Source organism: Dendropsophus ebraccatus, chromosome 12 (genome assembly GCF_027789765.1).
Source record: "Dendropsophus ebraccatus isolate aDenEbr1 chromosome 12, aDenEbr1.pat, whole genome shotgun sequence".
Taxonomy (NCBI): Eukaryota; Metazoa; Chordata; class Amphibia; order Anura; family Hylidae; genus Dendropsophus; species Dendropsophus ebraccatus.
The window spans coordinates 65,696,401-65,719,147 of NC_091465.1; the positions used below are offsets into that span (position 1 = coordinate 65,696,401).

Here is a 22,747-nt window from a genome sequence, read left to right on the forward strand (position 1 = left end):
ACCTGACCAATACCGCCATACTGTAACTGGATAACACTGTCATACCACACCTGACCAATACCGCCATACTGTGCTGGATAACACTGTCATACCAGACCTGACCAATACCGCTATACTGTGACTGGATAACACTGCCATACCAGACCTGACCAATACCGCCATACTGTGCTGGGTAACACTGCCACACCAGACCTGACCAATACCGCCATACTGTGACTGGATAACACCATCATATCAGACCTGACCAATACCGCCATACTGTGACTGGATAACACTGCAATACCAGACCTGACCAATACTGCTATACTGTGACTGGATAACACTGCCATACCAGACCTGACCAATACCGCCATACTGTGCTGGGTAACACTGCCACACCAGACCTGACCAATACCGCCATACTGTGACTGGATAACACCATCATATCAGACCTGACCAATACCGCCATACTGTGACTGGATAACACCGCTATACCAGACCTGACCAATACCACCATACTGTGACGGGATAACACTGTCATAACACACTTGACCAATACCACCATACTATGCCTGGAAAAAACTGCTATACCAGACCTGACCAATACCGCCATACTGTAACTGGATAACACTGTCATACCACACCTGACCAATACCGCCATACTGTGCTGGATAACACTGTCATACCAGACCTGACCAATAGCACCATACTGTACACTACAGGTATACAGGAACTCCACCAACTATATACTACAGGTATATAGGACCCCAAACTATACACTACAGGTATACAGGACCTCAAAACTATACACTACAGGTATACAGGACCTACACCAACTCTATACTACAGGTATACAGCACCTTCACCAACTCTTTACTACAGGTATACAGGACCCCAAAGCTATATACTACAGGTATACAGGAACTCCACCAACTATATACTACAGGTATACAGGACCCCAAACTATACACTACAGGTATACAGGACCCCAAAGCTATATACTACAGGTATATATGAACTCCACCAACTATATACTACAGGTATATAGGACCCCAAACTATACACTACAGGTATACAGGACCTCCACCAACTCTATACTACAGTTATACAGGACCCTCAAACTATGCACTACAGGTATACAGGACCCCCGAACTATATACTACAGGTATACAAGACCTCCACCAATTATACACTACAGGTATCCAGGACCCTTAAACTATAAACTACAGGTATACAAGACCTCCACCAACTATACATTACAGGTATACAGCACCAACTATATACTACAGGTATACAGGTCCCCCGAACTATACAGTAAAGGGATACAGGACCTTCACCAACTGTACACTGAAGGTATACAGGACCTCCCTCAACTATACACTACAGGTATACAGCCCCCCCAACTACACACTACAGGTATACAGGACCCCCCCAACTATACACTATAGGTATACAGCCCCCCCAACTATGCACTACAGATATGCGAGACCCCTAAAAACTATACATTGTGGGTATACAGAACCCCTCCAACTATGCACTACAGGAATACACTAATTCCACTGATTAACTTAGGTGAAACAATACCTTTAGCTTGGCCTCCTGGGCACCTTAGAACAAATCTAATTAACACACTGACACTTTATACCCGGGCAGCCCCGGGTACATTTTCTAGTACCAAATATTTATTAAAAAAAAATATCTAAATTGATCATTTGTATTGATTAGGGATTTTTGGGTGTGTTTTTCCTGTTTTTCCTTGATTAGGGTTTTTTGGGTGTGTTTTTTAACTTTTTACTTTCCCTTTTATCATCCTATTTGGCATTTATTAGAGATGAGATGAGTGAACTTCCAGCATTTGATTAGCAGTGGCTGCTAAAGTTGGATGCAGCCCTAGGGAGTCCTGGGAAACATGGATACAGCTGTGGGCACGCATCAGGATTTTGTGGCCATTATTCCCAACGGCTATTAAAAATACGTCCGTCATTTGTTAATGAAAGTTGCAAATAATGATCACAATCATTATTTGTGTCCATTATTAACAAATGGTGGACTTCTTTTTGACGGCTGCAAAATCCTGATGTGTGAACATAGCCATAGGCTGTTTCTTCAGAAAATAGCACCACACCTGTCCTCAGGTTGTGTTTGGTATTACAACTCATCTGTAATACCATACATAAACTGAGAACAAGAGTGGCGCAGTGCCTGGAAGATATCAGCTATGTTTTCCTAACCTGGATAACCCCTTTAAAAGTTGTGCGGGCTGGTAACAGATTTTCCATTGGGATACTTAGCTTGAAGGGTAACTATAATGTTTTGCAGACGGCAGGATGCGTTGTGAGAAAACCTGCCCCACCTCTCCTGTGGCGATCTTAATGCAGGCAAGCACCAGGTACTTATTTCTTTCAGTGTTGCTTTTGACTGCAATACAATCAATGCAATCAAAAGCAACAATGAAAGAAAGTTGTACTTGGTGCATGCCTGCATTGGGAGCAGTGCAGCAGGATTTTTCACAGCATTTGTACATGCCGTGCACGAAACATTATAGTTACCCTTTATATTACTCCCCCTGAATCCTATTTACCTGTGACTGGATATTAGATACTAGCTGGAGGTGGCTGCATCACTTGATAAAACACAAGCAACAAGCAGTTAGTAAAAAAAAGTATTTTATTGTTTTTGTGTGAAAATACAGTATAAAAAAATACTAAAGATATTTCCCCGTAATAAACAACAAATGTAGAAGATCTAGACAGGGACTCTCTCTTTGGTGTCTGCTGAATCATTATTTTCAGCGCATTTATAAATGTCTCCATTTTGTGATAGAAGCCACAGGACTCCAGCATCATAAGTGACGTGTTTGAAGGTGGCACAGACGTCTATCTGGCTCCATGATGTACCAGTGGGGTTAGAGGCGGTAACGTTCATCCTAAAAGAAAGAGGATCGTTAGTTATATACAGGTTCACATTGTTTATGATGTAATATGTATGTGTTGAGGTGTCCTAGTGAGACCTTCATATCTTTCATTGTTTACCAATTACAGCTATGTGGTATGCCCTCGCGGTGTTACGGCGGAGGTAAGGCCGGTCACTTGCCAGATGGTGAGGTGTTACGCCAGTTCAATAGTGGTTGGCCGAGATGTAGCCAGACCCTAGGATGTTATGTCGTGACGCCAGTGCCGATTGGGCACACAGGTATGGTGGCACACCTGCTTTTATTTTAAAGGGCTGGTTACGACTTGTTTCCCTGTGGACAGTGACCTGCCAGGTTATTGCGGGGTTCCTTGTGCTGTTGTCCCGGTGGTCCGGAGTAGAGTAGTAACCCACCCGGACTATTGGTACTGCCAGAAAGGGGAAATGTCCCAAGGAGTGTTCATGTGCTGTGCTGGTGCAGGATGAGGAATCACAGAGTCTCTTTATCATAAATAAAATCTTGTTTACTCTGAAGATACTTGTATGCAGCAGAACATACAGCTTTGCATTGACAGAATACTTCACACTGGATAAGACACTTAACAGTTCAGGATCCAGATCTGTGCTGAGAGTATAGAGAGTGGTACAGTCGTGCTGACTGAGTTGCGTGTTGAGAGGTACAAAGAAGAATCAGGGGAGCAGAGAGAAGGATGTCGTGAGAGTCCCAACCCAAGTAGTACTGTTCTCTGCCGGGTTATTGGAGGTAGAAATAGTAGAAGACTTGAGAGAGAATACTTGTGCCTGTGCACAGACTCTTGCCGGAATGAACCACCTATTGTCCTACCAGTGTCACGGGACCAATCCTAGTAGGTGACACAAGCCCCAGACCTTGTTACCTGGTATGAGCGGAGTTCTGAGGGTTCCCTGTTGACACCCTGCTGCAAAATAGAGTTCATAGGCTTCTAGCAACTTTGCTCTATCCAGATCAGTTTCTAGCTTTCTGCTTCTGTGGATACTGTCCTGCACTGTGATTCTCCTTGTCCACAGTGTGGGTTGAGATGATCTTTGACTTCTTTGATCTTTGATCTTTGTCCTCTCTAGTGAAGGGTTTAACACTGCATAGTGCTAAGTAGAGTTACTTGAAGAGAAACTGTTAGCTTCATGTGGATGAGTCTAAGCCTAGGCTGCACACTGAGACTGGGGACTGGCAGAGGGCCAGGGCCCAAATGAACCACTGTAGGGAGCGCTCTAGCCTGCGTCCTTCCTCTACAAAGTCCAACATCAAAGAGCCTCTACACTTCCTCGACCCACGTGACTTCCTATCTACAGTCCCTGTAAGGTGCGCTGTGAATGGGTGGAGAGTGCATACAGAAGAAGTAAAGAAAGAGATGATAGGATAGAAGAAGAAAGTACTCTCATTGATCCACAGATCCATGTGACATATAAACAAGCAATAACCCTTTCAGTCCTACAGCTGTGCAGCAACCAAGTACATATACTTACAACAGCGACATCTTGTGGCGAAACTTTATCACTACTACATAACCAGTTGCTTACAAAAAATACAGGCTTTTGCGAAGGGTTTAACCAATAGCAACACCCGTGGTGGGACACCACAGCTATGTATATATTACTAGTGGCTGTGCCAGATACTGCAGGTCAGTGTAGCTCAGTCCTCTTAATTTAAATGGGACTGATCTGAAATAGGCACCGCCGCTACCAAATGTACAGAGTTGTGTTATAAACAATTAAGACAGAGTGTAATTGTAGGGGTACACCTCCTCAGGGGCTCAGATAAAGGCACAATGGCCAGGAGCAACAGCACTTGCTGAAGTGCTGGAGAGTAAGTAATTGTATCATCTTGGGGGATAAACCATAGGGACTCCAAAAAACAGAGAGGGGCTGCTGTAGCCTTCCAGTGTCCGCTTTGGATAACCATGTAGCATTGTCTTTAGCAAATCTAAGTTATGAGCACCCAACTGCGGAGGGCTTCCTATATCAGCCCAGTAAAATGCACCAGCTTCTAATGTGTTTCTGTACACCTGCCATAGACCTCCAGGGGTCAATAATAACCGAAATTCAAAAACTAGTTAGTTTACTGTAAAGCTCTTACCTCTTGAAAGCGTCTCCGGCAGGGTTTATGCCATAGACTGAGCCATCGGAGCCAACCTCAATCACTCTTAGACTGCCCTCAATCGGCTGCCATCCGGTTCCCTGGCACGCACTGGATGCCACATTTTGACGAAAAAAGATTCTGTTGTCAAAACTCAATCCCCAGCATCCAAAGAGTCCGCAGCTGTAATACCTCAGAGACCCATCGATACGAGTGAATGTCAGAAGTGAAGACCTGGAGTTGACACAGTTCTCATTCAGGCAATAGATATAGCCATTTGGGCCCACTCCACCCACGGACTTACTAAAGCCAGCATCCACCTGCTGCAAGAATCCTGGAAAATGAACAAACTGGTATCAATAAAGATGTAATTTTTCCCTTTTTCGATACAATAATAAGCCCATTTTGAGGAATTTGAGGTCCTCGATGGAGCATAAGCCAAGGACACCTTCCTCTCACTGATAGTGGGCTATGAGAAAAGGTATACATAAAATCATCAGTTCTCTGGGGTTTAATGTTCAAATTGTTGTAAGATTTTAACATCACAACAGTCAATTGTTGACCACAGCACATTAATGTGTGCAGTGCTGCTCATACTGAAGCAGCTCTGCACACATTAAAACCACCACGCCAGGAACGTTTATATATGTATTGCTGATGTGAAGGGGTAAATGATTTTTAACCTTGTAAAGGGATTTTACATTTAATTCCCACGTTTGGTCACTAGGTGGCAGATAGACCTACCAATGATTAAACATGCTGTAGTCGAGAAACTGAGCTGTAACTACTGTACTATTGCCAGGGACGGGGAGGCAGGGACAAGACACGACAGTGAGCCCTGATGCTGAACCCATCAACTGTCCCTACCAACTTGCCTCAAACGGCCCTAGGCGGCTGTGGACAACCATAAAGACGTTCCCTGGACTAGATACGTGCACACACAACAAGACAGACAAACAAACACAATAGCGGATAGTCAAACAAGCAAGGTCAGAACCAAATGGGCAGCATAGTACAAAATCAGGTTACAATCTAATAGTGAAAAAGTCAAGCTAGAGGTCAGGTAACAAAGTAAAGCAAGCAGAGGGAGTTAGGAGGGGGATCTCAGGAATAGACAGGGGGAGCTGGGACCAGAATATGAAACCTAATAGCCAGCGCTGGGAGACTGCCTTAGCTTTCTTTTATGCTAACCAAAAGCCCGGTCCGTATCCCCATAGGACCTGCGCTCTGATCTTCCAGGTTGCAGACAGGCAGAGAAAGCAGTCAGTCTAAAGACCTACTCAGCTGCATAATCAAGTCTCCCAGTGATCAGTTTAACTCCCGCATAGCCAGAAAGCTGAGAAGCGAGCAGGTGTGGCACATAAAGTAAAAGTAAAAACAAGCCCAGTTCACACCAGGCTACTGCACATTCCTGACAACTATACATGTTAAGTGGTGTGGTGTGGTGGGGTTAAAGAGGTCTGGAGAGGCCAAAGTAGTCTCCGAGGACAGAGAGTACAAGAATAGGTCCTGTGTGAGACAGGTCTGGAGGGGGACAGAGCACAAAGCAGTCTGGGTGGGCATAGGGGTTAAGAAGGGGGCAGCCCAATATCCCACTGTTCCTACACTGCTGATCCTGGCCCCACAGCCTGGTACTCACTGTCAGCAAGCAGCCTTTGCCATTGAGTGCTGACAAGGAGGTAAAGTAAAGGACTGCATCCCATATAGTATAGGCGGCTCGCAAAGAGAATGGAGCAGTTGGATCCTCCCCTGGGATCAGTTATCCTCTGTCCTGTCCTGTGTGATCACCTAGCTAACTCCTTTAATAAAGGTTTTATACGACTTGTAATGTCTTTTACCTGTCACCGATTTCCACCTGTTGTCTTGCAGTTTGTGGACAATGTTCGTCCTATTGATGGCCCAAACTCCAGCTGGTCCGACCGTCACGTGAATGAACTGCCCGGGAAGCTGCTGCCAGCTGTCTCCTACCAAGTGGAAGGTGGCCCCATTGTCGTCTACACCATACACCTCCCCGGCTCCGGCATCTATCTGCTTTAGTTTTCCTGCTACTGATAAGCAGTCGTACTCTGAAAGGAAATAAAAGATAGAAAAAAATAATTTATAGCAGGAGTATAGCAAGAGCAATTATTTTTATACCAAATATTTATGCAGCAGATATGACAGTGATGGGGATAATAGGGTAAGCTACATCTACTCATACTATAATAGAAGCCTCCTCCATAAGAGAAACAAAAAGTCTCTATAAGGCTATGTTCACACATATCAAGATCATGATCTTTATTAGCAGCCGTCTATTTAACAGGATGGTCACCTTTGCCCGAAGTGGGAACATAGCCTTAGGCTGTTTTACACTTCTTAAAAGGGGTAGTTCTCCCAAAAAAAAATCTTTGAAATCAACCTGTTGCCAGAAAGTTATATAGATTTGTAATGCTGCGTTTACACGGAACGATTATCATTCAAATTTTCGCAATAACGATTGCATTTGAGTGATAATCGTTCCGTGTAAACACAGCAAACGATCAAGCGATGAGCGAAAAATCGTTCATTTTGATCTTTCAACATGTTCTCAAACCGTCGTTCATTGTTCGCTAAAAATTCACAGATCGCTTTGTGTAAACAGTCTTTCAAAGATTCACCCTATGTAAAGTATGGGCCTTAGCGATCTTAAAAACAATCACATTAACAATTTTTCTTATGAATTTTTCTAACGATTTATTCGTCTAAACGCTGATCGTTATAAAAACCAAATCGTTGCTTCAAAATCGTTAAATGATTGATTGGTCGAATTATCGCTTCGTGTAAACGCAACATAATTTACTTCTGTTAAAAAAATATAAAGTATTCCAGTACTTAACAGCTGCAGTTTGACCTGCAGGAAGTGGTGTAATTTTTCCAGTCTGGAGAGCAGGAGAGGTTTTTTATGGGGATTTGCTTCTGCTCTGAACAGATCCTGTCATGGACAGAGGTGGCAGCAGAGAGCACTGTGTCAGACTGGAGAGAATACACCACTTCCTGCAGGACATACAGCAGTTCATAAGTACTGGAAGACTTGATATTTTTTAATAAGTAAATTAGAAATCTCTGTGCTGTAAATATATAAATCTTATAACACTAACAGCAACTTTACCCCATACAATTTTGTTATTTTCAGATGAACAACAGAATATTATAAGGATGAACTGTTCATATAAAAGCTCATAAAGTTCTCGGTTAGTGACAAACATAGAGAGAGAGAGATGGGAGAGAGAGAAGGTTGTATTACCGGCAGCAACAGCAGAGGCTCCTGCACACAGGAAGATGAGGCCGAGGATGAAGCTCATGGTGACTGGAGGAGATGGAGTCGGGGATGTCAGGAGCTGCAACCTCCTCCCTATTTATCCAGGACACCGGCTCCTCCTTACACAGCAATCTCCTCCTCACTGGTAGAAGGACAAGGACACCAGACAATGGAGCCTTTTTTTTTTTTTTTTTTTCAGTTTTTTTTGGGGCTTTTTTTAGTCGATGAAAATTTCATGTAAAAAAGTTTAGCATAGCTAACATACCATACATTTTCTACAAAATAACTGGCAGCAAAAAGATATTATATAATCATTTATAATACAAGTGTTTTGTGTTTATTTTTATTACAGTAATATATTGTACTGTCGCTTTAATACTACCTTCATACATTATTTGTAATATTTATATTTCCAATCTTTTGTCTCAATTTTACTTAACTTTTCAAACCCCTTTTTTACTTTCAAGACATTTTGTTGGTCCCCTTTTTGTCTAGGGTTTTTGCCGATTTTTCTGCTATATTTGTACAGAGAAACCTATAGTCTATGATCACATATAGGGGGACATTTATCAAACTAATTGCACCTCTTTTTAGTATATCTAGTTTGCGCTCAAAATGAATCTAATATGAATTTATGAAGCTTTTTTAGACAAGACTATCCAAATTAGATGCAACTTTTTGAATTAGATTTTTTTGTTGTTATTAGATCGAAAGTGTGCCAGAATTCTTTTTTAGCTAAATTTATTAACTGCGCAATTTAAAAAAAAAAGTCGCATATATTGGCGCATTGCAACGTCTGCTCCGAACCAGGTGAATTTATTCGACTAATTAAAAGACTTATTTTTAATTAAAAGAATTATTTTTAAGACACATTTACTATGCTATTAGACAATTTACATAAATTTGACTAAACACATTAGATTGGAAATTATGCCAAAACATCTTTAACAAAATCGTGTTTTTAGATTTGTTAGTAAATATCCCCCATAGTATTTTGGCCCATTTTTTAGCCATAAAATGTCCTGTTTAGGCTTCCCTTAGACCTAACATTTGTATAGCATTTTGAGGTAAAAAAAATGGCACAAAAACATCCAAATAATTTCCAGCAGTTTTACTGTTTTTTTTTTATTTTTTATTTTTTTTTTTTCTGGTGTTTTCTCATTTTAGTGTACTGTATATTAGTATATATTTTTGAAGTCATGTGATTCTTTATCATTAGAATTCAGAGTTTCAATTCGAAAACTGGGGGGGGGGGAAACACCAATCAACTGTACATAAAGACTTGGGGGGACATTTATCAAGGGCTTTGCGCCTAATTTTGGTGAATAATTGCATTTTCCACCCATTTTAGTCTAAGTTCTATTTATGAACCAATATTCATCAAGTGAATATTTTTAGATGCGACTTTTTTTAATCGGCCTCTTTTCAGTATTCACCCAAAAGTTCGCATAATCCGGGATTAGCGCCCAATTTATCATTTGCGACTTTTTAAAAAGTTGCATAAACAGGCGCAAGCTTATGTCTGGTCAGAACCATAGTTGCGCATTTTTTGCACCTTTTTATTTAGATGCATTTACTATGGCAGTGCTACATGTTAATGAATCAGTCACGATAATCAGTCAAAATATTAGAACAAAATACACACCAATCCCCATTAGAATAGTTGCACTTATTAGAATCCTTAGTAAATGTCCCACTTGATGTTTTTCTGGTGGTTTCACTATAGAAGTCTATGGGGAAAAAAATAAAAAACTGCAAACACACTGAAAAAGCTTAACAGCAGAACCTGTTTTTGCTTGTTTTTAAGGCTAGGTTCACACTACGTATATGTCCGGCCGCATATTTTTCATGGCCGGACATATACGTGCAAAACACTGTCTGGGATTTACGCAAGTTGCGGCCGGCTATGTACGGTCCACGAACTTACGCCCGTAAGCTACGTACGCTTCCTGAGCGGCGTACGTAGCGATCTGACAGTGGTATTTTACTGGGATATCTTCGGCTAGCCCCGGACACCCCACAGAACCTTTTGGATCGGCAAATCAAAGTGTAAAAAAGAAGAAATCACCACTCCGTACGGAACCGCATGTTACGCTACGGGCGTAAGTTACAGCATTTCTGTCCCGAAACAATGGTCTGGTTAATTTTTTACGGCGCCGCATACGATCCGGGCGTAAGTTCTTACGTAGTGTGAACTGTGCAGCCATAGATCGTATACTTATTCATGGAGCGCGCTACGGCCGGAAACTTACGTAGTGTGAACATAGCCTCAAGCTGCAAAATGGCCATTGGAAATAATCTATAATTGTATTTCTCTTTCCTTTTTTTTTTACATATTTATTTATTTTTTATTTACTTTTTTTTATTGATTAAAAGCCGTTATTATTATTATTATTATTATTATCTTTTCATTAGACTACAGGTAATGGTGATATTCAGGAATGTAGCTCAGACGTCTCTCAAGTGTCTGGAGGGGGAGGTCTGTTATCAGTTGTACAATAGGATTGGTATACAGGTTCCTATCTCCGGAGATAATCTTATCATTCATTGATATCTCCTTTTTGTACCTATTTGTGACCCTTTGACACATTAAAGATTTAATAGACCAAATTGTCCAGAAGTTTGGAATACTTTGATATGCCCCCAAAGTTATTTTGTGCTTTTTGTACTTATCTTGGGCCCATTGTCTCACATGTCAAGTGAATTGCACTAAGTGTATCACTTTAAAAGATTGTTAGCTAAGCACATACATTCTACAGTACTAGTGACTCCATTCCCTTTTCTATACTTCAGGCTATGTGCTTACACCGTAAAATAAAATTAAAATACAGACATAGTCTTGAGGTTGAAATACGGCCGTATTTTTCAATATTATAATGCGCTTGCTGTCAATGGGAAAATATAGAACAATGTTCAATTAAAAAACATGCTCATTATTTATCACCTGCTTTTGCAAAATATGGCCATTTTTTCATCTGTTTACAAATTGTTTCATTTCACCAAAAAATTCAGCCATTCTTAGCTTTTAGTTCACTGTGGACCGTGGGACCCCTTCATCTAATGCTCCTAAATCATATGTATAACAGACCCCAAGAATAAAGGTGGTATCCCACCTAAAAAAAAATGACATGAACCTATTTTAAGATTGCAAGTCTCCATGTAAATATTTCTTATTTGATGACTAGAATGTACCATTTGCTCTTGTATCCCTATTTTGGTATAACTTACTGTACACCAGTTTTATTCCCCCAGCCATCTTCTCATAATTATTATGCACATATACAATGTTTGGCACATTAGCTCTTTGTCCACCAATTTTGCTCCCTTAGAGATGTTGGGGACAACATTTAGGTGGAGTATGATTTTTAGGCATATTTATAATTTGCAACTTCTTAGTAATCTCTTCTTTTTTTGGCATAATCATTCCTACAAATGATCGCACAGGACTAGGCATGTTATGGCCAGTCAAACATCTATGTGTATGGTATGTAACATCTATGTGTATGTGTATGGTATGTAACATCTATGTGTATGTGTATGGTATGTAACATCTATGTGTATGTGTATGGTATGTAACATCTATGTGTATGTGTATGGTATATGACATCTATGTGTATGTGTATGGTATGTAACATCTATGTGTATGTGTATGGTATGTAACATCTATGTGTATGTGTATGGTATATGACATCTATGTGTATGTGTATGGTATGTAACATCTATGTGTATGTGTATGGTATATGACATCTATGTGTATGTGTATGGTATGTAATGTGTATGTGTATGTGTATGGTATATGACATCTATGTGTATGTGTATGGTATGTAACATCTATGTGTATGTGTATGGTATATGACATCTATGTGTATGTGTATGGTATGTAACATCTATGTGTATGTGTATGGTATATGGCATTCATGTGTATGTGCATGGTATATGACATCTATGTGTGTGTGTATGGTATATGACATCTATGTGTATGTGTATGGTATATGACATCTATGTGTATGTGTATGGTATGTAACATCTATGTGTATGTGTATGGTATGTAACATCTATGTGTGGCCAGCCTAAGTTACAACCTTAGGCTATGTTCACACTACGTAAGAAACCGGCCGTTCCGTGACCCTGGCCGGGTCACGGAACCGGACGGTCTATGGCCGGATCATCTCGGCCGGTACTTAAGTACCTGCTGGATGATCTTTCGGCCACGGAGCTCTGATGCGGGCCCACTAGCGCTCGCCAGCATCAAAGCTTCCCATAGCCCACAGTGAAGCAAGCGGCTGGAGCCGCTCGCTTCACTTTGTGAACTGACAGGTCTTTCTGCGGCCGGAATTCAGTGAATTCCGTCCGCAGAAAACTGACCTGTCAGTTTTTTCCGGCGCCGCACAGATCCCGGCCGGAGCGTATACGATGTGCATACGCTCCAGCCGGGATACAATTGCAAATAAGGCATTGTTCAACTCCTCAAAACTACGGCCGTAGTTCTGCGGCGAGAACTATGGCCGTAGTTTTACGTAGTGTGAACATAGCCTAAAGCCAGAATATATTCCAAATGCATTGTCCACGAGTTGCTCAAGAACCCTGAATGGTGACTATGCCTATTTATACAATCACCTTATTACTGCAGAACTGTCTATATTTATTATTCAGATAGAAAATCAAGGTGCCTGAGGTGCTGGAGGTGTTGGAGCTGTAAGTTTAGTCAAATTAATTACCACCCAACTTTTCCCAGTTGACCTCCTCCTTTTGCATTGCGCACCATCCCCCCCCCCCCCCTCTCCTGCCAGAGGATGTAGGGGAGATTCATCAAACTGGTGTAAAGTAGAATTGCAATAGTTGCCACTAGCAACCAATCAGATTCCACCTTTCATTTCTCACAGATTCCTTGAAAAAATGAAAGGTGGTATCTGATTGGTTGCTAGGGGCAACTAAGACAATTCTACTTTACACCAGTTTGATAAATCTCCCCCATAGTATCGGCACTGCACATATCTTAGGCGAAGTTCACACATTTAGTCATTTGTCATTGTATCTTCCTGTAATCCAGTATAACCTTTAAAAGGACAATGGGGTGACCATTTCCTTATGCTTGAAAACGGTCTGTGACCTAACTGACAGGCCGAAACACGTTGTCAATAAACATAGTATTGAGTCACGTCAGTCTCTTGCATGCCTTTACCCACCGCTGGTGGTGGTAACCCGAGTAGATTTGTGCCTATCTTTTGCACAATTCCTTAAAGCCACTATTACATAGGGCGACTAACAGGAGCAAACGAGTGCTGTCAGCGCATGTTTGCTCCTCTTTCCCTGCTCGCTGCCGCCTCTATTGCACGCGGGTGAGTACAGAGGGGGCTGCGGGGAGGTGCAGGGGGGGCTGCCTGGGTGATCACTAGATCTTCCGGGCAGCCAATAGCAGATAGTGGTCTGTCTGCTGCCGCCTCTCATATTCCACGGGGCGACAGTAGCAGATCGTTGCTATATTAATCGTTTGTCTTTCAACATGTTGAAAGACAAACGATTAATATAGCAACGATCTGCAACGATCAGCCGACATTGTTCATGATTCGTTGCCTTCTATTACACAAGGCAATTATCCCCCGAATACGGCCAATAATCGTTTCGTGTAATAGGGCCTTAAGGTGAGTGCATCTATCTAGCACCCTGATAACACACACCAACCTCTAGCTGTATTGCACCAGAAGGTGCCCCTCTCTTGTCTGAGTCTTTGACCATGTAACTTAAGGATTTGTTTGGAATGTGAAAAAATAACCACAAAAACCCACAATGCCACAAACCAGTAACACAACACATATTTAAACATGCAATTTTTGTTACGCAGAAAAAAAACCTATAGGAAGTATATGAAGGAAAAACCGCAAAAAAAAACTCCAAAAGAGAAAAATACTATGAAGAAAACTATAATTGTAATGTAATATTTCCCTGCTGGCTCCTGGGTAACATCGGGCTGCAGTATTTTTTTCATCACTGAAAAAAAACACAATCCAATTTTTATTTTCTTTTTAGACAAATGGCTGATAGAGACTATGGGTACTATTACACGGAACGATAATCGTCCGAATTGGCCCGATTCGGCTGATTATTGCTCCGTGTAATAAATGCAACGATCAGCCGATGACGATTATCGGCTGATCGTTGATATAGGTTAGAACCTATTTTTGACGGGCGGCGACCGCGCACCACTGCGTGTAATAGCGGTGTACGGGCGGCGACTAACGATATACATTACCCATCCACGTTCCAGGGCTGCTCCTGCCGTCCGCTTCTCCCGGGGGCCCGCGCGCGCTCTAGCTTCACATCGGCCTGTCAGCTGGTAGGCCGCTCAGCCAATCACAGGCTGGGACCGCTGCGGCCTGTGATTGGCTGAGCGGCTTATCACCTGACAGGCCGCTGTGAAGCTAGAGCACGCGCAGGTCCCGGGGAGAAGCGGACGGCAGGAGCAGCCCTGGAACGTGGATGGGTAATGTATGCCAGTTTAGCAAAGGCTGCAAGGACATCGGTAACGATGTCCTTGCAGCTCTTGTTAAATGATTATCGGGCTGTGTAATAGGCCCAGTAAACGAGCGACGATCTAGCAGAACGGCGCTCGTTTACAGGTATTATTGGGCCCTGCTCGGCCCGTGTAATACCACCCTATGATACACTGTTTTCTGCAGGTTTTTTGCTTATTTGGATTGAATCTTCTGGGGTTTATTGTACCTCCTGGAGATAAGCGGAGCCAGCAGTGTCTATCAGCAAACCACCCCCACCACCCCAGTTCTATTGAAAATGTCCAACAATGTAAATTATCAGCCCCACATCTCCTATGTACATGACTTGTCACTTCAATAGAAGGAGATAAGGAGCTGATAAGGTTGGCTAAGGGTACTATTATACTGCCCGATAATAACTAAACAAGCTAGATTGCTAGATTGACTCATTTACTGGGCCTATTTCACAGCCCGATAAGTGTTTAACAAGGGCTGCATGGACATACTGTAGTTACTGATGTCCTTGCAGCCCTTGATTAAACTGCATACATTACCTATCCATGGTCTAGGGCTCCCCTTGCAGTCCACTTCTCCCCAGTCCTGCATGCTGAATCTTCAGAGCGCTGGTCCCGGCCAGTTATTGGCTGAGCGGCCTGTCAGCTCAGACAGGCCGCTCTGAAGCTGCAGCACGTGGGATCCGGGGAGAAGAGGACTGCAAGGGGAGCCCTGGACCATGGATGGGGGATGTATACACTTTGCAAATTGTCAGCCACTGGTCGCGCATCGCTATTACACGTAGCAATGCGCGGTCGGTGCCCGACAATTATAGGTCCAATCTTAAATCAACGATCAACACATGATCGTTGTCATCTGATTATTACACAGAATGATAATCGGCCACATAGGGCCGATTCGGCCGATTATCCTTATGTGTTATAGGGGCACCTTAAAGGTACAATACCGCATTTTAGCTGCTACATTCACTTTCACCCTTTAAAGGAAATAGACTGAAGGAAACCCTTTGGAATACTAGTGTAAGGGCCCTATTCCACCGGATGATTATCATTTGAATAATCGTTAACGATCTCAAACGACCGCTGTTGCGAAAGACCTGAAAACGTTCACTTATTTCCATGGAACGATAATCGTTACTTATGATCGTAATTGCGATAGTTTTTTTCTTCGCTATTTATTCGCTATTGCGTTCATATCTATTGCGAACGACCGAACAACGTCTTTTTCAATGCGAACGATTTGCGAATGTTTTGCGAACGAGCAACGATAAAAATAGGTCCAGGTCTTATAAAGCGATCAACGATTTCTCGTTCGGTCGTTAATCGTTAACTGCATTTCAAACTAACAATTATCGTTTAGATTTGAACGATTTAACGATTATCTGAACGATAATCGTCCGGTGGAATAGGGCCCTAAGTTTTGCCAGAGAGGTGGATTGCATGCACCAAAGGATAGTACAGTCTACTGCACACAAGGAGAAGTCTAGAGGAGACGGACACTAGGATACTTTGACATAAGGCAGTTTTTTTTTTTCTCAAAACAGAACCACACTGGTCTTCAGGTTGTGTCTGGTATAACAACCATTCACATAAATGGAACTGAGTTGCCATACTACATAAAAACTGATATAAGTGGTGCTGTTTCTCAAAGAAAGCAGCAATTTTTTTTTTCTAATTGTGGGTAACTTCTTACACAGTTTGTAAGATCATAATGGTGTTTGTGGCTTGTATAGTGTCCAACATATATAGTGTCCATGTACACAGTATATGAATTATTGGTGAGGCCATAGTAAAAAAAAACCTCCCTTTTCCTTTATTCCTGTGTATCTTCTTATGACCATTACAGACAACACCGCTGTATAGTGAACCTCTTAGACCACAGGTGTAAAACTCAGGCCCTCTAGCTGTACAATTACAATTGCTTAATAAAATCTGTTGAAAATTGGATTTCAGGATTCAATAAAACTCACCCCCACTTGCGGCCACGAGCATCTCCACCCATGCAATGGACTCCATTCTATGGTCAGGCAGACTCCACCTTCCCCCACAAAGAATTCTTCAGTCGGCGGTGGAATCCGTCTGTGCATAGACTAAAGCTATTATACGGGGGGGAGATGCGCATGGCCACAAGCGGGGAGCGAGCTGAGGAATGCGCGTCGGGGTATCCGCTCGGATTCCTTAGTGTGCACATACCCTTACACTGATTCCAGAACACCATTTGAATTGGTTCCATCACTGGTTTCATCATGGTGTCTGCCATTTTATCAGCAAATTTCTGACTACTAGGCCTCCCCTTGCTACAGTCTTATATTGATCCTCTATATTGTGGATAGGACATAGGATAATGTCAGAATACCCCTTTAAAACCAATGGGATATGTAGAGTGCTGTTGGTGTTCAACATCTGAAAGAGAATAGACTTGATTTTGTTTTTATTGTGTGTGGTTGTCTTTTTGTTTTGTTTTTTCTTTTTTAATTATAAAATAAATGAGCCTTTTGTTGCTGGACATACAGGATAATGCCACTAGGTATTTCTTGTTCTCTTTATCTATGCTAATGTTGACTAGATTAAGTCTTATCTGTAGGGTGATAAAGAGCATTGTACTGGAGATCAGCATGCTGTAAATTGGCCTTTATAGCAATTGAAATATCTAATGGCATGTTTACACAGACAGATTTATCTGACAGATTATTGAAGACAAAGTCAGGAATAGAGTTGAAAAGAGGAGAAATCATAGAACCCAATTACGCGGGACTATTATCGTGCGGAAAATCGTTATATCGATTGAATTTAAACAATAATCATTCTGTGTAATTGCAGGCAACGATCGAAAAATCGTTCGTATGTCGTTGATCGTTGATTTAGATCTGAACCTAAAATTATCGCTAATCGTTTGCTGTAATTCCAAATTCGTTCGCTCGAATTTCACATTTTTTCACTAATCGTTCAGTGTAATTGCACATTGTTCATTGTTTTGCTGGGATCAGATGGAATAAACGATCATAGTAAGGATCGCAATAACGTTCGCAGTAATGATCGTAACTAACGACTATCGTTCTGTCTAATATGGTGAACGATTTCAGATTAACGATAAACAATTTTGTTTGCAATCTTTTTTCGTTAGTCGTTAATTGTTAAAAATCAATCCATGTAATAGGACCCTTAGTCTTTCCTTTATGACCTGTTCCCTGTTTATAGTCAGTTCTTTGCTTTGGCTTCAAAAATCTGTCTGTGTAAACACACCGTAAATATATGTGACTTTTTATTTGCTCTATCGAAGGCAGATTGACAAAATTCTAGCACTGTTCTTAAATAATTTTTTTTACAGTGTTTACTGTGCTCTGTAAAATTTAGTGTTACACTATGGTTTGTCACAAACTTGGCAATACCAAACATGTACAGTTTTTTAATGTTTTATGTAACAACTCATTTTGTATGGGGAATAAATATAATTTTATTACCTGCTTCATGATGACGGTTTTGACACTATGCTACTTGCACTTCTACTTTTAGCACTGTTACCATGAACACATACTTCAGCTCCATAGGAAGCCCAGAGCCAGGGCCATGTTTTGGTTTTTTTTTTTTAACGACCTAGAGGCGTTGGAGGGAGGGGTAGAGTTAAAGGGATACTCCGGCGAAAATCTTTTTCCCAGTAATTGAAACACATTACAAAGTTATATAACTGTAATATGCTTCAATCACCTATCTGCCCCCCTTCCCTATTTTTTACCCCACCAGGAAGTGAAGTAAACTCATTATTACCTAATGACAGTTGACCCCAGGCGGTTCTGTGGAAGCCATTTTGTGACAATGACATCATCAAGAGGGAGGCCGTTCTAAGCCCTGTTATGCCAGCCTCCCTTTGTCAGATGACTCAGGTTGGCTGAGCAAGCTGTAAGCCATCTAACAGTTCTGGAAAAAGCGTGTGTGCTCTACCATGTTTTATATGGAATATTGTAGAGTAGGTAAGGAGTGCACTAGCTGGCTTGCACCTATGGAACCAAAAATTTAAATGTAATAAAGTAACGATAGTAGGCTCTCTGTCAGGAATGTGCAGTAGCCTGGTGTGAACTGGGCCTGTTTTTACTTTTGTGTGACACACCCGCTTACTTATGAAATGTATGGTTTCTGTGTTACAAAACAGTTTCCATATAAGTCGGTGGTTAGCCACCTCTCCCCCGTCCTGTGACCGCTGTACTTTGTGTTTCAAGCCGATCTGGTGTTAGTGTCTCCGGCAGTGTGGCTCCCCTGTGATCGGGACCATAGTAGATCTCCTGTAACCGGGGCTGCACTCTATTTGGCGGCCAGTGTTCAGCGTTGGCTGCCGTATTGTGGTAGTGGAGGGCGTTTCCTCCTTCTGTTATGGGAGTCTTTGCCAGTTTTCTCCGTAATGAGCACGCTCCAGATGTAACGGGCGTGCTGAGATGGTGGGTAACATACAGTTGTTGTTTGATTTTCTATGAAATAAATTTGTATCCTTTTGTCTTGTGCACAAAAATGGCAACTTTTAGACGCGTTTCAGAATATCTCTATTCTTTCCTCAGTAAAATGTTGCCAATGGTACTTTTGCATCACAATAGAGGATTTAAATACATGTTGGGCTCGTACTGATTTCTGGGGTGGTCTCCTCCCGGAATTGGTAGATAGAAGTCCGAACTGGATTTGTTACAATAAAGTCAGCTTAATACTTCAAACTCATATAGAAATAAGAACAGAAAAGTAATGATAAGAGGGAGTTGTAAATCATATATTCTAATGGGTGTTTCTTAAATAATTAAATGGATGTTCCTTTACAATCATATACATTCTTGGGGGGGAATAATCAACAATGTGTTAGGTCAATAAAAACGCATCTACACTAATTCATACCAAGCGTTTTTGTTATTTAAAAATTTTTTTTATTTATATCCAAAGAGTTCCTTTTGTATAAGGACTTCCTTATATATTTATTTTGTTTGTTTAATCATTTAACCCCTTCACGTCAGCCATCTGTATATATACGTTCCTATTGCACATGCCCCGTGCAGTAGGAATGTACATATACGTTCCTGACTTGAGGGGGCTTTGTGATGAGAACGGGATCGCTGCAGGGACAGCGATCCCGCTCTCATCTGTGTACAGTACCGGAGATAATGAGGATCAGCTGCGATTCCGCAGCTGACCCCCATTAACCCCTTAGTGACCGCCGAAACGGTGGTCACTAATGGGCCGGTGCCGCCGCTGTATTTCATCTCCCCCCACCGTGAATCCACGGTGGGGGGAGATGAAATAAGTAAAAATCAGACCCCAGATCAGCCCCTAGTGCCCCAGTCACTAACCCCCCCTCCCGCGGCGGCCATCGGATCCAAGATGGCCGCCACGATCACTGTGAACAGACTAATGTCTGTTCACAGTGATCAAAAAAGAAAAATGAATGGAAGCCCCATGCTCTCCGCCACCGGAGGTAGCGGAGAGCATGGGGCAGTCATCGGGACCCCCCCTGTGGGGTCCCGGTACAAGCGATCAGCGGTATATACTATATACCGCTGATCGCTTGTGCCATGTGCCGCCGGCAATTTTTATCCCCTGTCACCATGAATGATTGGTGACAGGGGATAAAAAGTGATGTCCCCCCACCCCCCAGATTACCCGTAACCACCTCAGACTGCCCGTAACCACCCCAGACTGCCCGTAACCACCCCAGACTGCCCGTAACCACCTCAGACTGCCCGTAACCACCTCTAGATTACCCGGAACCACCCCAGACTGTCCGTAACCACCCCACATTACCTGTAATCTAATTTTTTTTATTGTATTTTAGTAACTGCGCTATTCTAATAACTGTTACTAGCTGCGGTTTTGCTCCAGCAAATTGGCGCTCCTTCCCTTCTGAGCCCTGCTGTGTGCCCATACAGTGGTTTATGCCCACATATGGGGTACCGTTGTACTCAGGAGAACCTGCGTTACAGATTTTGGGGTACATTTTTTCTCCTGTTCCTTGTGAAATTTAGAAATTTCAAACTAAACCAACATATTATTGGAAAAATTCAAGTTTTTCATTTATACTGACCAATTTTGAATACTTTCCTCTAATACCTGTGGGGCCAAAATGCTCATCCTACCCCAAGATGAATTCTTTGAGTGGTGCACTTTCCGAAATGGGGTGACTTTTGGGGGCATTCTATTCTGTAGACATTACAGGGGCTCTGCAAACGCACCTGGTGCTCAGAAACTTCTTCAGAAAAATCTGCAGAGAAAATGCTAATTGGCGCTCCTTCCCTTCTGAGCCCGGCTGTGTGCCCATACAGTGGTTTATGCCCACATATGGGGGTACCGTTCTACTCAGGAGACCCTGCGTTACAGATTTTGGGGTGAATTTTCTCTCCTGTTCCTCGTGAAATTGAGAAATTTCAAACTAAAGGAACATATTATTGGAAAAATTCGAGTTTTTCATTTTTACTGTCTACTTTTGAATACTTTCCTCTAATACCTGTGGGGTCAAAATGCTCACCACACACCAAGATGAATTCTTTGAGGGGTGCACTTTCCAAAATGGGGTGACTTATGGCAAGATTTTACTCAGCTGGCACTACAGGGGCACTGCAAACCCACCTGGCGCTCAGAAACTTCTTCAGCAAAATCTGCATTGAAAAAGCTAATTGGCGCTCCTTCCCTTCTGAGCCCTGATGTGTGCCCATACAGTGGTTTATACCGACATATGAGGTACCTTTTTACTCAGGAGAACCTGCGTTACAAATTTTGGGGTACTTTTTTTCTCTTGTTCCTTTTGAAATTGAGAAATTTCAAACTAAACGAACATATTATTGGAAAAATTCGAGTTTTTCATTTTTACTGTCTACTTTTGAATACTTTCCTCTAATACCTGTGGGGTCAAAATGCTCACCACACCCCAAAATGAATTCTTTCAGGGGTGCACTTTCCAAAATGGGGTGACTTATGGCGAGATTTTACTCCGCTGGCACTACAGGGGCACTGCAAACGCACCTGGCGCTCAGAAAATTCTTCAGCAAAATCTGCATTGAAAAAGCTAATTGGCGCTCCTTTCCTTCTGAGCCCTGCTGTGTGCCCATGCAGTGGTTTATGCCCACATATGAGGTACCGTTGTACTCATGAGAACCTGCGTTACAAATTTTGGTGTACTTTTTTTCTCTTGTTCCTCGTGAAATTGAAAAATTTCAAACTAAAGGAACATATTATTGGAAAAAATTTGAGTTTTTCATTTTTACTGTCTAATTTTGAATACTTTCCTCTAACACCTGTGGGGTCAAATTGCTCATCCTACCCCAAGATGCATTCTTTGAGGGGTGTACTTTCCAAAATGGGGTGACTTATGGGTTTTTTTCTCTCTGCTGACACTACAGGGGCACTGCAAATGCACCTGGCGCTCGGAAACTTCTTCAGCAAAATCTGCAATGGAAAAGCTAATTGGCGCTCCTTCCCTTCTGAGCCCCGCTGTGTGCCCATGCAGTGGTTTATGCCCACATATGGGGTACCGTAGTACTCAAGAGAACATGTGTTACAAATTTTGGGGTGCTTTATCTCTCATGTTCCTTTTGAAAATGAGAAACTTTAATCTAAACGTATATATTATTGGAAAATTTTAATTTTTCATTTTTTTACGGCCTAATGGTGAATACTTTCCTCCAGCCCCTGTAGGGTTAAAATGCTCATTATACCCCTAGATTAATTCTTTAAGGTGTCTAGTTTCCAAAATGGGGTCACTTATGGGGGTTTCCAGTATACAAACCTCCTAAATCAACTTAAAATAAGAACTGGTCCCTAAAAAAATCAGTTTTGGAAACTTTCACGAAAATGTGGTAATTTGCTGATACATTTCTAACCCCCGTAACACCCTAAAAAGTAAAATATGTTTATGAAATGAAGCCAGAATAAAGAGGACATATTGGTAATGTGACTTAGTAACTAATTTATGTAATACAACTTTCTTTTTTTAGAAGCA

At 41.9% G+C, this 22,747-nt stretch overlaps 1 protein-coding gene across 1 annotated transcript; it reads right to left on the minus strand.

Annotated features, from left to right (window-relative positions):
* Positions 1-2,655: 2,655 nt before the first annotated feature.
* Positions 2,656-8,357, minus strand: LOC138769017 (fish-egg lectin-like). The gene is made up of 4 exons (XM_069947171.1): positions 8,265-8,357; positions 6,841-7,068; positions 5,003-5,336; positions 2,656-2,905 (listed from the first exon to the last, which is right to left on the minus strand). Exons 1-4 carry the CDS (start codon positions 8,320-8,322, stop codon positions 2,725-2,727), a joined length of 801 nt encoding a protein of 266 aa, XP_069803272.1. The 5' UTR covers positions 8,323-8,357; the 3' UTR covers positions 2,656-2,724.
* Between the last annotated feature and the right edge of the window lie 14,390 nt (positions 8,358-22,747).